Source organism: Trematomus bernacchii, unplaced genomic scaffold (assembly GCF_902827165.1).
Source record: "Trematomus bernacchii unplaced genomic scaffold, fTreBer1.1, whole genome shotgun sequence".
NCBI classification, from domain to species: domain Eukaryota; kingdom Metazoa; phylum Chordata; class Actinopteri; order Perciformes; family Nototheniidae; genus Trematomus; species Trematomus bernacchii.
This window is the reverse complement of record NW_022987771.1, coordinates 1489635-1507196: the sequence shown is the minus strand read 5'-3', so window position 1 is coordinate 1507196 and position 17562 is coordinate 1489635. Positions and strand designations below refer to the sequence as shown.

Sequence of the window (17562 nt, the reverse complement as noted above, 5' to 3'; positions counted from 1 at the left end):
GAAGCCTAAAATAAACACAAATAAAAAAAGAATAGACATCTGCTCCTTGGAATATAACGTCCCACAACAATGACAGAAAAGCAGGTCAGCCCCATCCCATCCCAGAGAACCCTCTTGCACTTTCACGGCATCTTTATTCACCGTTTGGCACACTGCTTAGGCTTTAATTAACTCAGAGGTAATGGCATGGAGCCCTGGGGACCTCATTAGGCGATTCAATTAGGGAAAAATACACAAGGTAGGTTACAGTTTTTGGTGGCTTTAGAGATGAGGAGTTGTGCCAGGGATGGACCAATTATGGCAGAGCGTGGGGGGGGGGGGACAAGCCCAACTGATACAACCCCCCCGCACCTTTCCTTTTCTACAAACTTAGAAACTTAACCAGGGTCTTACGCACAGCGAGATCTACAGGGGAAACTTTACTTTTTAACAATGCATTTCCAGATAGTAGACAGCACTATGAGGCAAACTGTAAAACCAAAAGAGCACTCTGGGTTCATTAATAAACTTAAATGCCACAGTTATTATCTTAATATTGACAAATAAAATGAAGTATTTTACTGATATTCATTTATTAGATAGTATTTATAATCAATGTACTGTTACATTGTGTGTCAGAATGAATCGTGAGTGTCATTAGACAGAGTTATCTCTCTAATAAACACTCTTCTGGAAGTACAGAAAGGTGAAATAAGGATGTGTTTCCGTTTCTGCCCCAACTCCACCACTCTCGGTAAAGTGGCACCAAACTGTCAAGTCTCCACGGCTCTGTTTTTAAGCAATCATTAGCCATAATAAATCTTTGCTTATTTGCCGTTGTATCTTACATCATTCCAGGCACAAACCACACAGCTTCTCTGGTGCCACGGATGCCTAGTCTGAGCCACTCCACCGATCCGTCACTGAAATTACAGGTAATGAGTTGTCAAAACAGCCAGCAAATCTGTCTCCTCAAGGCTATACTATATCCCATGCTATTCCCCTAAGACAGTAGCCTTATTATGAAACTCAGCCCCCAAGTGAATGACTTCAAATGTGCTGGATATACGAGGGATCTTTTCTCAATTTAATACAATTCCCTCCCCTTAAAATCTTCTTTATTGAAATAAATATCATGACATTTGTTAAAACATGATGATCTTAGCACAATTTGAAATGCAATATATGTTTTGTTGAAAGCATAGGCAGTTCCCAGGCTCCTCTCAAAATGTAACACGCCACTATTTATCTCAGGTATCTGGTTGCTGCTCCACTCAACATCTGCCATGTAAGCACGAGGTCAGATTTAATACATGTTAATTTTTGCTCATTAAATTCTTCCAATCTCCTGCCAAGGTTCTTTTTTTGGGCCTTCCTTTGATCTTGAATTTATTCCAGGTTAACCCTTTGATAGTTCACATGCGTAGTAATATTGCACAGAGAACTTTCATTTGAGAAAAATCTACAAAATGCTTTAAACACTTTTGATAATGAAAACCCAGAAACACACACTCGATTGCCCCGTTTAGTCTGATTCACACAATAAAAACTAGCTGAGAGGGATACACTTCATACAACTAATCAGAAAAGACTGTTCCTATAGCTTCCATTGAATCATGACCTTATATTCCCATTAATGCCAGGATGCCTTGATTGCTTCACATGTGGTTTCCCAAAGTGGTATTAATTGATTGTTTCTGTAGCATTCACTGAGCTTAGCAACACTCAGCTGGTGCCTTTGTGGAGATAGGTATAGCTGGCTGTGAGCTTAAGAACCTCCTTAATGTATTATTCATACCCATTTGACCTTAAAGATGGAAATGCAAATAGGTGTCAAGAATGAGAGGGATCATCGGACTTTTCAAATGTCAAGCAGCCTGCCACAATTAAGACATATTCATTACAAGAACCCACAGGTCCTCCACGCCCAGCTGAGATGTAAAACACCTGCAATTAACATGTTGATCATTATCTCGTCCCTAAAGCATACCATCAATTGTAATCCATATTATATTTTTACATTATTCTCATGGTGCCTGTCTGTAAAGTTGAGTGACTTTATGTTAATAGGAAATGGTGTTTTTTTCCTCGAGAAGAAATGCAATTGTATATGCTTAAACGTGTTGTATAATTGTACAATAGGTTGATTATAGTTCTTGCAAACCCCTCACAATCACATGCACATAAAGTAGTCTGGTGTCAAGATGTGCTTTTGTCAGGTTTTCTTCAATTGCACTGAATATCAATACTGCCATCTGCTGATCAGGTCAAACACTGACACCACCAGTAAAATAAAATCATATCAGCAACAAACCTGGAGGTGGCAATAATCACACAAATGTTATCTCCTCCATGTATCCTGTGGTGGAGCATTAGTGAATCATTTCTGTATTAGTGCTCGCTTTACCTGTATGACTTCAGGTCAACTCAGCACAATAGGTTGTAAAATACAATAGGAAAATATCAGCCATCTTACAGTGATATATCGGGATTTGGATATTGTCACCGGGCATACACAACAAAAAAACTACTACCATTATTATATCAATATATATTTGGATCAGTAATTGCCATATCTAAACGGAGAATCATGAGTAATGTTGTGGGCTGTATACCCCGTCATTTTTCCTCTTTTATCAAATATATATACCAGATTTCTAATGTATGTTTTTCTAAGCCATATATCCACTTCCAATTTCATTTACTATATCCTTACAGTTCGACTTCATTACATTAACATCTCTTAACAAATTCCTTGTAATCAGTTGAATTATTGCTGCTTTTATAACTAGGAATAGGTACTTGTTCTTTTGTGGTGTTTTGGTGCTATTAGAATAAACCTAAATAATGCAGCCATTAAGTCACATGTGTCAAACTCAAGGCCCGGGGGCCAAATCAGGCCCTTGGTGGATTTATGGTGGATATGTGTTTTCAGTTGGTTCAAATAAAATAAAAATTGGTCACAAGGCATGAAAAGATGTAGCTGTAACCCCATTACTTGTAGACTGAACCTTTTGACCTAGTGGAATAATCTGAAGGTTGTTCAAAAGGAATCAGGAGAGGCAATCTGTTGTTGCTGAACCGGTGGATCCAGAGTTTCAGGTTTCCTTGGTTCAACCTGATTGGAGCATTTGTCTGTAGGGTGAATTCAGATGGAATTTTCCAGATTATGATGTGAGCTCCCAGTGATGGAAAGTAACTCAGTACATACACTCAAGTATTGTACTTAAGTCCTTTTTTTTTTTTTACATATTTGTATTTCCATGTATTATTTACTACTCTATACTTCTACTCCACAACATTTATTTAACACTCACAGTTAGCCTACTTCCTGCATATAAAAACACAATATGCTGATATGGTATAATGCAGTACAGTACTACTCATTTGCACAGTACAGTATTTCTAGTATGTAAATTCGGTCCACATGGACAAACTACAATACCTAAATGCTCTAACATGTTTAAAAACAGGACAACAAAATAACCTAAACAATACAATACTGCTGTTCTTAGTATTATTCTTAGATGGGCCATTATGCATAATGAGTACTTTTACTTTTTACACTAGGTAAAGGTACTTCTTCCAACACTTGAATGTCTCATGAAAGTGATACATAACATTGAATATTGCCATTTGAACATGAAGGTCTCTTCAAAAATATAACTTGCATTTGTTAGATGTAAATGCATGTCAATTGAAATCAGTTAAAAAAATAAGTACAAAAATACAATCCGTTTCACAAATAAACCACATTTAAAATGTCCTTATACTGTGGGAGACGTTTCATTTTCACAGAGTTTTACGTATTCATCACTTTGTTCTCAATGACACGTCACACTTGTTTACAGAAAGAGGGGATTAAGAATAGACAGTCCTGCCTTAAGCAAGCAACTGTATATCCTGTATGAATGCATGCCAAGAAAGCTGATAGTCCCTGTGTGTTGTGTAAAGTGCCAATATGGTAACAATTAAGAATAAAGTCTGAAAGTAATACTGGACGAAGAAGCGTGTTTTGATTGGATTCTAGCTTTCCTTGCTGGAAAACACAGCCCTGTAGTGCCAGTACTCTACCTGTAGGTGGCGGTAGAGCAGTCTGCTGTATTTTCCCCTGCAGAAGAAGAACAGGCTGGTTCTTACCATTAGCATCAAACAACTACATTTGAATGTATCAAGATTGTGATTGATAACATGGCATTTGAACATTAACGAGACTTCAAAATGTAACTTGTTAATTTGAAATGCAGGTTGGTAAATTTGACCTAAAATAAAAAAGCAGTTAAAATAAGCAGAAAAGTACAATCTATTTCACAAACAAGAACACTTGTTTACAGAAATAGGCGATTGAAGTAACGAATATGAACTCATGCCTTAAGAAAGCAACTGCATATCCTGTATGAATGCATGCCAAGAAAGCTTAAGAAATAACAGTCTGAAAATAATACTGGACAAAGAAGCGTATTTTGATTGCATTCTAGCTTTCCTTGCTGGAAAACACAGCCCTGTAGTGTCAGTACTCTACCTCTAGGTGGCGGTAGAGCAGTCTGCTGTATTTTCCCCTGCAGAAGAAGAACAGGCTATGGTTGGTACACGGAAGCAGAATTAGTCAAAAGCTCCAACCTGTCAATCTGTCTACACGGAGAGAGTCGAGAGCTGAAAGGAGACAGAATAAACACACTTGTTTTCGGTTTTTAATCATTTTCCAGACACGATGCGGACTGCTTTCCTGCTGCTCACAACATGTCTGTGTGTCTGCTTGGTCAGAGGTTAGTTTTGTGTCGTTTTGCTATTTATTCTTCTTCTTATATAGGCTATTCAAATACATTACAGATACCGGTTCCTCCATAATCCCTGATAGCTAATTAAGCTAAATGTCCATGTTGCTGAACCAGTATCACTTGTTTTAACTCAGAGAAAATTTGCCAATCGACGAATGAGTGTCTGTTAAATAAATTACAACCTAGCTACATGTCTGGCTATTTTATTATTCTGGTACCTTTTGTGTATTTAACCTCTGTGTGCCAAGTAATGACCAAGGGGAATCATTTTATTTTTCACCAAACACCACTCACAAAACCAGATATCATGTTACACAGAAGACAGACACAATGATACTGGCTGTTAAAGTAAGTGATAGCTTGTGTCGTAGACATACAAATGTAATACTTTATTGACCTGTCGCCAAGTTCCTATTAATAACTCATGACAGTTTAATCAACACCCAGATCAACAGTACTCTAATCCGGAAACTCCACCTGGCCTCAGTCTTTTTAATGTGATTTAGTTTGGGATGATTTGCATTTCTGTTAGGAATATGTAGTGCAATATGAAGCAGAATAATCAAGCTTTTTAAAAATGTTAGAAATGTTACTATTTGAAAGTAAGATGGTGTCCAAATTAAAACGTCTTAACGTTTTAACATTTATTTAAATATAAATGTAAAATGTATACTGTACATATTACATTCATATTTAATGTAAATAATATCTTACTTTTCAATTTTGTTAGCTGTAATTTGGCCACCATAGTGTTTTTTATTTTTGCGATGTTTATACTAAATGTTTGTTTATTTCCTACTCTTTTTATTTTCCCATTACGGGCAATGCCTTGTTTTAAAATGCTGCTGTGACGGAAACATGTCCGAATTTGGGATCAATAAAGTCAATCTTATCTTACATTGTTTGAGGAATTACCTCAGATATGGAAAAGGAAAAGTCCTATAAATAATAATGACTGTTATTTACATTTATTTTGGTTTTGTCTGTACACCAAACTAGTTCTTTCTTTCTTCTTTCGTCTTTTAGTGTGGGCGTTTTTTTCTTCCACCTCGATGTTCTAGCCCTTTTACTTAGCCTTTTTAACTTCATATAATCTAATCATCTAATGAAATCTTCTTGGCCTATATAAAAACAAAGGACCTTACCAAAAAGGTGACACAGAACATACTAGTAGTGGAAATGGATACTGGTCTGGATCATTGAACCCTGCGTAAGATCCTCTAAGTGGTGCCTCGGCAGCGGTTTTATTTGAGTTAGATTTCTGGTTTATTTCTTTATGATTTTGGCCGCTATAACACCAAAGGGAAACAAAGATCTAAGGTAATGGAGAAAAGAGCAGATGTATCGAGGTCTAATTGAGGGATAAACAATGGCAGCATTTCTAGCATTTATTAATAGATGGCAATTGAATTTCTGATATTTCTGTTATTGTCCCCATCCTGTGTGTTCTTCTGCTTAAATCTCTGATTGTGTTTTGTTTTGTGCTTATTTACAGGTGTGCCAGTAGATACAGCAACAGGACCCACTTCAGTAGAGAAAACCCCAAACGTAGCTGCTTTTACTGTAATTGAAGATACAGGTAGTGTCAGAAGAAAACCAGAAGAAAATGAAGCAAAACTCACAGTAAAGCCAGAAGTGGAAAAAGTGTCAGATGTGGCCAAACCGTCTAACGAAACCAAACAGGCTGAGGGGGATTCTGACAAGAAAGGACAAGATGACAACGTGAAGAAACCAGTAGAAACCACAAAAACGGCAAGTGAGGAAAGCGACGATGAGAAAAACAGCAAGAAAGTGACCGATGAGAATAGCCAGGACCCTGGAAAAGAGAAGAAAAATGAGACACCACCCACTGTTAAGCCTGCAACCACAACAATATCCGTGAAAGGAGAACCTACAAAAAATGAAGATGACGCTGGCAATCTTGACCTGTTATCCAAGGGAGAAGTAGATAACACCAAGAACAACAAGCCAGGAGACAAAGGCAATGCGAATGAATCATTAGACGGCGCAAATAAGAAACAAATGGAAGAGAAAACCCCGTATGATCAATCTGATATCAAGGATGTAGCGGAGAGCAGTCATTTCTTTGCCTACCTTGTCTGTACAGCTGTGCTCGTGGCAGGGCTTTACATCACCTACCACAACAAACGGAAGGTACCTGGGTTTAAGCTCACACTCCCACATCTTTGAAGCATACTTCCTGTTTCCACTGGCCCAGATTGTGTGTCAACCATTTCAGTCTGTGTAACGTAGACAGAAAGGGAATTCTTTGAAACACAGAAGCGGCTTAGCTATATCTTTTGCATTTGTTTCACACTCAGGTCAGGTCTCCATTATATGCAATGGATTAAGTGGGTCATCGTTTAACACGGGGAAATATTTGCTGGTCTATTTAAAAGTACATTTGGATTAGACTAACAGTCTTGTATTATTTTGTGACTAAATATGTGGTACATGTGGTCAGCTTGTGACTTGCAGATTCATTTCTGGGCCCAAACAAGCACTACAGCTGAGAGGAACAATCTTAAAGGGATAGTTTGATATTTTAGGAAAAGTGCTTGATTTCTTTTGATACAGAGAGCGATCTCTCCTCTGCGATGCCTCGGTTAATAATATCAAGCTTTGTCTTGTATGTAAAGCTTCAACCATTCAGTGGAAAACTTGCCAATATCTCTTTTCTTCCCCTTAGATCTTTGCCTTTCTTTTGGAAGGAAAGAAATACAGATCTGCTCGTCGACCTAAATCCGGAGACTACCAGAAGCTGGACCAGAATGTAAGTTGTTGATATGAAGATACACTCCCTCTCTTTTTCAATTAAAAATACCATATCAATGAATTCTCTCCATTTTCTTTCAGATGTAATCTTAAGTCATGATCTGGAAGCCATTGCCTTGAGCTGCTGAAAAAAACTAGGGGTGTGTGTAAGAGGGTGAATGGATACTGGCGTTATATATTTTCCTGGTTCTCTCTGCGTCGACTCCACCTTTGGATAAATTGACATTATTTTATTCTATACCAATAGATGCTTATCACGTGACTATGCAGATGAAACTGTTGCCTTATCGAGGGAATTAGTGAGATGCAGTGAAGGTAAAATAAGCATGCTGTTATTGCACTTGTGTCATTATTCCACTTTAAAAGCGATGTTGTCATTTGACCTGACTAAGGTTCGGACTCAGGATATTTAGGTAGCAGACAACATTATTATCTGTTTGGATTCCAGATGTGTATGTACAGTGCATTACTGCACTGTGCACTAAATAAGCCATTTGTAAATTACTGTCCGTGTACAATTTATTTGAGGTTAAATGTCTCTGAGAAAATATAACAAGAGTTTTAGTTGAATGTAACCTTTACTTTCCAAGTGAGATGCTTGGACAATAACAATGCTCTCCCACTTGAACTGCCTAACGTTTGATACTTATTCAGTCTGTGCTTGAAGCAGTCCATTTTGGAAAGGCTGTACTTTGCTTTCTTGCTAAGAGTTATGTAAGAAGATCAATACCACTCTAAAACATTTCCAGTAAATATGGCAAAAGGTTAGATTAGCATAGCATACGTACTGGAAACAGAAAAACAGACAGCATGGCTCTGTCAAAAGTAATACAATACCACTCTCTAGTAGCTTTTTAAAGCTCACTTTCACTCTTTTCATCTAACTTTTAGCTAGAAAGGGAACTATCATATCTCCCAAAAGGTTTAACCAGCTCCTAAGATAAAGGAATATTGTGTTGACTGCTGTCAGGGCTGAGTTTGCCTCTTAATTGATCCGCAATGAAAACATGCATAACTTGCATTGCTGGAAGCTGTCTGTCTGGTTCTGTAGCTTCCTCTTTTGATGAATATGTCTTACCTGTTACACTCGTTGCTTTGCATGAAACTGTAGCCTGATATGTTGTAACCTTTAAAACAGTTTTGAAAGAGGAACTGTGGACAGGTGATTCATTGCTTTGAGTGTGCTATTGGAATACACGTGTCTGGGGATAGTAGACCACTATTGCATTAGATAAAATTGTTCCGTTAGGGTAGATGTGTGTGTGTGTGTGTGTGTGTGAGTGTCTTGTGCCAAATTGTGAACTAATTTACTGTGATTCAATGTGGGGTTCTTTTGTTGTGCCTGTTTCCTAACTTAAGACTATATTTGTACCGGTTGAGGGTTATCATTTATTTAAAAAATGCTATCTGGAAAAAGGAAGAAAAATCTAATCTAATTGTTTCTTGGAAGAATCAAAGTCCATATGATGTCCCAAAATATATTTTTTTATTGTTACATTTGCAAAGAAAAACGCAACATCTTTTAATTAATTAGCTCTTTTCATGAGTAAAAATGTGTTTAGAAAAAACATAATTGATTCATCCTAGTCTGGCAGTAAGCATGAAACGGCATGTTTTCAAGATGTTTAATGAACATATTAGCTACATGAATAGGTATTTATTTCAGTTTGTTAGGCCTTGCTGTCCATATGAAAACATCATGTTGTCAATCAAGTGTTTATTGCAACATTTTGCGTCCAATTAATCGATTGAGATGTGTTTTTGATTCGAAAATAAAAGCTTTTTGTACTTTATAGCCTCAATGAATTGGATTCCTTGACTGCTTTTACTGTCACCTGCTTTCGTGATTCAGTGCCTGTCGAATCACGTTCAGCCAGTGCTGAAAAACAATCAGATCCTTTAGTAAAATGTTTAAAAAACATACAAAACATTATTAAAAAAAATACAAACACAATAGCACTTATGTAGTAATGTCAACTGTAGCTGATCAACATTAATACTATAATAGTTTATAATGACACAATTCTTAAGAAGCATTTCACTTAGAGTACTTTCGTTTAATAATTTATTTCCGGAGTTCCCAACCTGGGGGTCAGAGGACACATCTGGGGTCACAATAAATATAACTGGTCAGACGTTTAACAGGAAAAAGGAAACAAACTATCAAATGTTTGATAGTTTTACCCCTGTGAAATTATCTGGAAAATGTAGTTGAAATCCCTATTTGGTGGAACTTTTAACAACAAATACGACAAAAGGGGCCCAAACTAAATACTGGCCAAACCTGAAAAGCATGGGATGCATGTATTTCATAATATATTAAACCTTTTATGTGGGCATACATCTTCATCTAAAATAAGTTACTATAGCTGCTGAATAACTAGTAAAGAGTACAATATTTACCCTTGGAATGTATTGGACTCCATAATAAAAGGAGTACATTTTAAGCCTTTATACAAACAGCAGTTCCTTGTATATGCGAAACACGATACGGAATATTATTTCTCATGCATTCCTTCGTTGTTACAATAAAGAGGCTTCATCATCGCAGTGGCATCATGTTCCTGGCCTCCTCTTCATAAATGTCTGGTACCTCTCCCATGGAGGTGCAGATCATCCGGACAGAGGCGCACCCACGGAGCTCCATCTCATAGCGGATGAGCTGTTTCCAGAAGCCGTTGTTGGGCCTCACCACCGGGCGGCAGCTCCTCACCCAGCTGTGGGCCCCCCGCAGAGACTCCCCGCGGTGCTTCATCAGATAGGCCATGCACAGCGAGGCGGAGCGGCTCACCCCGGCGTTGCAGTGCACCAGAGTCCGGCCACCGAGCTCCGCAGTCAGCTGGATCTTATCCGACACATCGTCGAAGTGTTCCCCCAGAGCAGAGGCCGGGGAGTCGGGCAGTGGGATGTGGATGTACTCCACCCCGCGGTGCAGAGGACAGCGGCTCTTCGTCTCCGTCACGTTCACGATGCAAGTGATGTTGCACCGAATCACCTGGGAGGAGTCGTTGGCGGCTCGGCCATTACTGAGGTACAGGTGGTCGGTGACTCGGCACAGGCCGGAGAGACCTGCGAGACCCGACTGATGCATAAAACGAGGGGAATTCAGCACTGTCAGAAAAATGGTTCACGGAATTTTGTAAACAACGTAGCAAGCTGTAGTAACAAGTAACCCGGGGTACGGCAACTCAGGAAGGACTAAACTGTGAGAGCGCGTAACCTGTCGCCCTCTGCTGGAGGGGGTGTTCATCAGTCACAACGTGGACGGTCTCTTTCAGCTTCTCAACTTTAAAGCTGTCCATCCATCATCTATGTTTCTTCGGTCTGTTTTAGCCATGGTCACGGGTTTTTGCTTGTTTTATAGAAGAAAAACATACACACAGTAATCCATTCAGAACTCTTAAACCAAATCAATATGACGCTATTTATACCTGGATTTTTTTACTAGCATTGGGAAGTTACACATCTATAGCACGTCTCTGTCCTGGGAGAAGGATCCCTCCTCGGTTTTTTTGCCAAGGTATTTTTTCCTTTATTTGCCCCGTTTGTTTGTTCACCTTGAAAGGCGCTATACAAATGTAATTTATTATTATTAAGGGTTTTCTCCATTTTGACCCATTAACTGAGGTTTCTCTGGGAGTTTTTCCTTTTCCGATGTGAGCGCATAAGGACAGAGGGTGTTGTATTCATATTAATATTCTGTAATACCTTTAAAGCCCCCTGAGAACATTTTAAAATGTGTGATATTGGGCTATATAAATAAATGTTGATTGATCAAGTGAGCAATGCAACACACTGATGGATCTGTACTTGAAGTGCAATCTGAAACTGTGTGAAGTCGTAAACAGTGACTGCGCTTTCAATGTAACAATCAAAACAAAAGTTCAATATTTAATTTATACATTTATTTATTTTTAATACAGATATTCAAAACATTTGAAAAGAAATACCAAAGTATTTATTGTTTCGTAGAGAAATGCTCTTTTAATTGCAAAGAAACCTTTTGGAAAGGGCATTTCACGGGAACTGAGTTTGAAGTGCTTTCACTGCTTCTTTTCAAGAAATCGTCCATCAGTTCCTTCATGAAGACCATACAAAATGTTCCCATTAAAGCCAAACAGCACTGGGTTTCTCCGCTGCACTCCAGGAAGACAGAGAAAGTTTCTCCCTGTGATCACCTTTCACCAAACTACACACATACTATTTAACCTTTAAAGAGTACATCATATTTCCAGGCATAAAAAAATAAACTATAGCTCACCAATGTTTTTGCGCAAACTGATATTTTTTCAATCAAGTAATTTACAGTTTCAAATAAACACCTCTTATGATACTATATTATCTTGTAGCCCCCAACAAGCTGTGCAAACAATGTTAGGATATTGATAAATTAAATGATGAGAAGATCATCGCTTCTCCCACCATGAAACATCCCCCGCATCATCTTCTCACTCACACACGCCCAGGATATCAAAATGTTTTACAGATACAAACAGTTAACCGCTGTAAATTATTATCTCTGAAGGTTTTTTTGTATGAAGGGATTCTGAGGAGGACGTTTTCCCATAAGAGCGCTTAAGGACAACAGATATGCTTTGCAAAATCAAGCACACAAATGCACACGTACAAACCCAAACCCATAAAGCACAGCGTAAATGTAACATTATGTGCAAATGTACTGATTGTGGGAAACGAGGGTGGGAAAAAAAGGCTTAAAAGGTCTGGTCATCGTTACAGGATTCGGTCCAGTGGCCAAAGACCTCGCAGATGTTGCAGTAGGGCCGATCCTCGCCCTTAGCGCCGTGGTAGACGGTGTGTGGAGGAGAGTCGGGCATCTGCATCTGTGTGGGACAGTCCTCGGTGTCATGGAGGTCGAAGCAGTCGCAGATGTCACAGAAAAGTCTTGGAGGAAGCTTCTTCTTTGTGGGTTGATTATCGTGGCTGCAAAAAAACAAGTTGAAAATGAGTTACAGAATGAGTTGTATTGCCGCTACATAAACAAGTCAGACACACATCTTTGGCCATCAGGAGCAATATATTTATTTACTTACTCATCATAGTTATCCAGCTCACTTGGATTATTTCCATTCAGAGCAGCAGCAGCCATTGTCTCCAAGTCTGCCTTCTGTTCCTTATTCTTCTTCTGGAGGTCAACGATGACTGAATTCAGGAACTCGATCTGAAAAGGGGAAACACAGTATTCGCATCAGTGCTGCTGCTGAATGATCATCTATGATCTATTACAGTATGTATAACACCCTGTGACATTTAAACTTTGATTTATGTGCCAAAATGTTGCCTTGATTCTATAAAAACACTATTTAGATTATACAACAGTAACTATGCCCTGCCATATTCCAAAACAATGAATCTTATCTAAGTTATAATAGTGAATTGTGACTGTGAGTCGTCAGCCGAAGAAGAAACTCAAGCTTGGAATGAGGAAAGTTAGTAAAATACCCGCTTATGAGAAGTGTATTACTAAGTAAGAGTCAACTTTTAGTTAACCCTAAATTTGAAATGTCTTTTGAGAAAGCTTGACCCATTAAATCAAAAATAATCAACAGCTGATCCAGGCTCTCGTCCAGGAGTAGATGCACGCATCACTGTGCTGTGATACAGTTGGCAGCGTAGAAAAGAAAGAAAATAGTTCCTCTGTAAAATTGCACACAACAAGGACCCATGGATTATCTTAAAGTAATGGGTCATGCTTTCTGTTGCATTTTTGTTTTTGTTTAGGGCTTCGAGCACCACAAGCAGAGTGTTCCATTTCATTGGAGATATCCGATGCTATTCGCTATCTCTCAAACACTCAACACTAAATTGATGACTAGCTCTCAAGGGGTTTATCCTAATAATTACATTTCTATATACTAGCACTACAGGTGAAAGGGGTGAACTGTCCCTTTAACAGATCTGATCTGCTATGATGGCTGTAGTTGTCTATATAGGAATATTTAAGCAGCGCATTTATTGAACGCTAAAGGTTTTAGTTCATCAAGCTTGAACTATCTTCGTACGACCGTTTGTAGTTTTAACACAGACTAAGATGTGATCCACTGGACGCCACGGTGACAGAGACAGACAGACATGCACAAGTGAAGCTGATGAAAACATGAACAAACCGCTGCCTGATGGTGTTGTAGCATTGCCAACATCAGAGACAGGGCAGAGGAGAGGAATCGGAGTTTAAGAAAGAAAAGGAGAATAAAAAAATGTTGAGATTCAAATTAGGACCAACCTTCTGCCTGACAACACACTCAAGTCATCACTGACACAGATAATACAGTATAACATTTAAGTAAACAGAGGCAGGAAATGAGAAGTGATTGAGGAGGAGAGAGACAGGCTGTCATCAGTACGCTTTGAATTTCCATTCACCTCTGTAAAACATTATACTGTAACGAGTAAACAACACAATGTACAATTCAGAGTCTACTGCTACATCAGACGTCGTTTTTGTTAGTAAATGTCTGAGAAAGCAGCACAGTCATTTCACAAACTGCATTCAGTGAGACTGTGTCCGTACGACTGCCCCAAATGTGATGAAAAATGTAAATGAGGTTGAATATTTGTCAAAAAAATGTTGGGGTAAGGAAGCATCTTCACACTAAATGTATGAATGGCAAAAAAACGTCAACCCATCCAGACCTAGGATTAGTATTATCCAGGAGGAGATAAAAAGGACACACACCTCTGCGTTCTGCTTTTCGTCCCTTAGTTGCTCCAAAACTTCATCACCTGGAAGATAGAAGAAAAACACGAGTAGAATATTTTCTTTCATTGGGGTCCCTTCACACAGAACTTACCTCTAGAGCAGGGGTGTCCAAACTTTTTTCACCGAGGGCCACATACAGAAAAATATACGAAGACCTGGGCCACTCACTAGAGGTATATCGCCTCATTAGTTCAGTTATAAGTTAGCAAAATCAATCAAATGTAGGTCAATGATGCTTGTGAGTGTTAGCAGCTCATCCCTTCAAACAGAAGCTCAGAGTGATTATAATAAGGAGAAATAGGAAGGGTGTATTTCAAGCTTGTTATGTAAATAAGTTATTAGGCTTTTTCTTATCAACTAAGATATGTTAGAAAATGTTTCCAACTTTAATTGACTGAATTGATTTAAAAGGTGGTCTTATTAACACATGAATACTACGGTGTCATATATTTTTACATTTACAGGGTATATGCAGGAATCCTGAAGTCAAATGTAATACCTTTTAAGACCTTTTTTAAGACCCTTTCCATACATTTTAAGACCTCATCGCCACTTTGAGTTCTAACCGGTTACATTGGCGACACATTTTACCTCACATTTACTATATACAGTATTGATTGTCCTTTCTCCTTATCTTCCAACCATTTGGACGCAAACTTGCATTTCCCCATAACGATGTTGTTTAACAACCGGCGTAAACGGACCTTCGCGCGCTATCAAGCAGTGAGCGTGCGATGTCCTGTTCAGATGACGTCAAATCCAACGGGATGCCATAAATAAACTACACAGAATCACACTACACACCTACGCAATGATTACATTCAGGCAGACTGTAGAATACAACCTCTTTGGACAATTCATATACTTATTGAAAACAAGCTACAAAATGTAATACCTTGGAAAATGCCGTTTAATACTTTTTAATAGCCTTAATTTTCGCTAAATTGATTTATCAACTTTGAATACTTTTTAAGACCCCGCGGACACCCTGATTTATATTTAAGAAGTACAATATAAGAAAAGCACACGTTTCATTTGTGGGCCATATCCCATTATACTTTTTTAATTTGCTGAGGGCCGATTCAAAATGGTTCGCAGGCCTCATTTGGCCCCCGGGCCTTAGTTTGGACACCCCTGCTCTAAAGTATTAGCAGTGGTGGTGGATTAAGCCCCTTCTTACCTGAGGACCTGTTGATGCTTTCAGGACCTGCCGCCCGGTCCTTCTCCAGTCTTTGAACTCGATCCTGTAACTTAGTCTTGTCCCGCTCCAAGGCCTCAATCGTCCCCTGGAGAGTCTTAACCGAGGCACTTTCCCCACGCAGTGCGCCCAGCTGTGAAGAGAACAATCAACGCTTTTTTTCAATATTGAAATAATTAAATAGAGCTGCAATGTTTAGTTAAACAGCTGGAGAATAATTGGCAACTATCTTGATAACAGGTCATTCATTAAAGGTGGGGTAGGTAAGTTTGAGAAACCGGCTCGAGATCGCTAGAATTTGAAAATACACAACTGGAGAAAATCTGCCACTTCCTTACAGAGCCCCTCCTCCAACACACACGAACGCGCACATGACCAATGAGGGCACGAGATAAGTTTGTGCACAGTTGGAAGGCTGACAGGCAGGTAGGCCATCCAGTTACTTTAGCCGGCCGGCTAAAATGATTGGTCGTGCTTTTTACAGTACTACGGCTTCCACAGATGACATTCTTTTATGAATTTTTTGTCAAAGCACTTAAGATATTCATTGCTATCGGGATGTTAAGAGCATTCCATGGAATATAACAAAAAGTGTATCTCGAGCCGGTTTCTCAAACTTACCTACCCCACCTTTAAAGAAAATGTGATCAATTTAAGAACATAATCATTCAATTCATTGATAATGAAAAATGTTAATTGCAGGGCTTCTATTAAAACATCATTTGAAGATAAAAAGTTATTTGAATTACAACACTAATACAAGCAAAAGTTCAATTTGAGCAATTAATCCGCTATTCGAGATCTTAAGACACAAAACCCATAAATTCAAGTGTTTTGAACCGGCAAGAAGAAATGCGTCGATAGTTTCCGCATCGGCTACTGTGCCTTTTTCTCACTAAGTCGCCGTTCTTTCCGTGCACACTCTCAAATCTGGACTTGCTTGAATACATTTTGTGCAAACTCAAAAGTTACATCAATGTTCTGCTAAACCAAAAATGCATTAGATTCTCACCTCGCTCTTCAGGGTTTCCACCTGCTGGTCCTTTTCCGAAATTAAGGCACTGTTTTTATTGATGGACTTCTGGAGGGTAGCCTTCTCCTTTTCATGCTGGTCCTTCGAGGTGCTCTCACTATCAGAGACACAATACCAACATATATCTCAGAGGTGCAGTACACAATCCCTCAAGGCAGAGAAAAACTTGCCCCAACAGATTTTCAACGATAAAGCTCAGTTTTTTGCAACTTTCAGATATTTGAGAAGACATACAGGGAACTCAAAAACCGAAAATTGGCAGTTTGGTTAAAATATTTGGTAAACTTAGGTTGGAGATTCAGAGGACAACGGCAAAAAAATTATAATTGGTTCCTGTTGTAGCGTGATTTCAAGCCCGCTCCTCCTTCGTCAACTTTTTTGTTTCACACAAAAAACAAGAATGTTGTCATAAGAAAATCTGTGTGTGTGTGTGTGTGTGTGTGTGTGTGTGTGTGTGTGTGTGGGCTGCTCGATTATGGCAAAAATCATAATCACGATTATTTTGGTCAATAATTGATATCACGATTATTAAATACGATTCTTCATTGACTTTGAAAACATCCATTTGTTTAACTTTAAAACAAATACAAATAATAATTTGAACAGTATCTTTTTAACTGTTGATTACCCTGAACGTATAATTCAACTGAAAAACCAATAAAAAAATAAATAAAAAAATTATACATTTATATTTACATTTAAATAAATAATATCAAAATAATAAATACCAATAAACAAGATCAACAAATATTTTGGAGCGCACTTCCACAAGCTACTAAACATATATAAATATGATAAATACAAATAAATTAGATCAAACCTAGCAAAGCAAAATAATAGTTTTTTTCGATGTTGTTTTCGTAATCGTGGCAGGCCAAAATCGTAATTGCGATTAAAATACGATTAATTGCACAGCCCTAGTGTGTGTGTGTGTGTGTGTGTGTGTGTGTGTGTATGTGTGTGCAGTCCCTCCATTCCAACTTAAAGCAGCTATCACATCATTTTTGGGGAAAAGCCATTCAACGGAAATGTAATGTGACCATACCTTGCTTGTTGCTTATTTCGAATGATATGGCTTCAT

The 17562-nt window shown here is 38.5% G+C and overlaps 3 protein-coding genes across 7 annotated transcripts in view; 1 reads left to right on the top strand and 2 right to left on the bottom strand.

The window, feature by feature from the left end:
- The first annotated feature begins 4558 nt into the window (after positions 1-4558).
- tgoln2 (trans-golgi network protein 2) lies at positions 4559-9325 on the top strand. Its single transcript, XM_034148752.1, has 4 exons — positions 4559-4745; positions 6253-6911; positions 7447-7530; positions 7614-9325. The coding sequence occupies exons 1-4, from the start codon at positions 4691-4693 to the stop codon at positions 7617-7619; spliced, it is 804 nt and encodes a 267-aa protein (XP_034004643.1). The 5' UTR covers positions 4559-4690; the 3' UTR covers positions 7620-9325.
- LOC117496907 (dual specificity protein phosphatase 18-like) lies at positions 9144-10888 on the bottom strand. The gene has a single exon (XM_034148760.1). It carries the CDS (start codon positions 10621-10623, stop codon positions 10075-10077), a length of 549 nt encoding a protein of 182 aa, XP_034004651.1. The 5' UTR covers positions 10624-10888; the 3' UTR covers positions 9144-10074.
- A 534-nt stretch (positions 10889-11422) lies between these two features.
- clip1a (CAP-GLY domain containing linker protein 1a) overlaps positions 11423-17562 on the bottom strand; it is a 29419-nt gene continuing 23279 nt past the window's right edge. For 4 of the 5 annotated variants that reach the window (XM_034148683.1, XM_034148686.1, XM_034148684.1 and 1 more), the window contains 6 exons: positions 16461-16578; positions 15431-15581; positions 14227-14273; positions 13658-13663; positions 12584-12711; positions 11423-12473 (listed from right to left, as the gene is read on the bottom strand). In XM_034148683.1, coding sequence (XP_034004574.1) covers positions 12245-12473; positions 12584-12711; positions 13658-13663; positions 14227-14273; positions 15431-15581; positions 16461-16578 — 679 coding nt within the window. In that variant the 3' untranslated portion in view covers positions 11423-12244. The remainder of the gene's footprint in view (positions 12474-12583; positions 12712-13657; positions 13664-14226; positions 14274-15430; positions 15582-16460; positions 16579-17562) is intronic. The other variant, XM_034148685.1, reaches the window with a different exon arrangement.

What these genes read in the sequence shown, in the direction of transcription:
- tgoln2 (XM_034148752.1), top strand. Translation starts at nt 4,691, where the DNA reads ATGCGGACTGCTTTCCTGCTGCTCACAACATGTCTGTGTGTCTGCTTG. An exon ending in GTGTGTCTGCTTGGTCAGAG is followed by an intron (nt 4,746 to 6,252) that starts GTTAGTTTTGTG and finishes GCTTATTTACAG; the next exon opens with GTGTGCCAGTAGATACAGCA. An exon ending in CCTACCACAACAAACGGAAG is followed by an intron (nt 6,912 to 7,446) that starts GTACCTGGGTTT and finishes TCTTCCCCTTAG; the next exon opens with ATCTTTGCCTTTCTTTTGGA.
- LOC117496907 (XM_034148760.1), bottom strand. Translation starts at nt 10,623, where the DNA reads ATGCATCAGTCGGGTCTCGCAGGTCTCTCCGGCCTGTGCCGAGTCACC.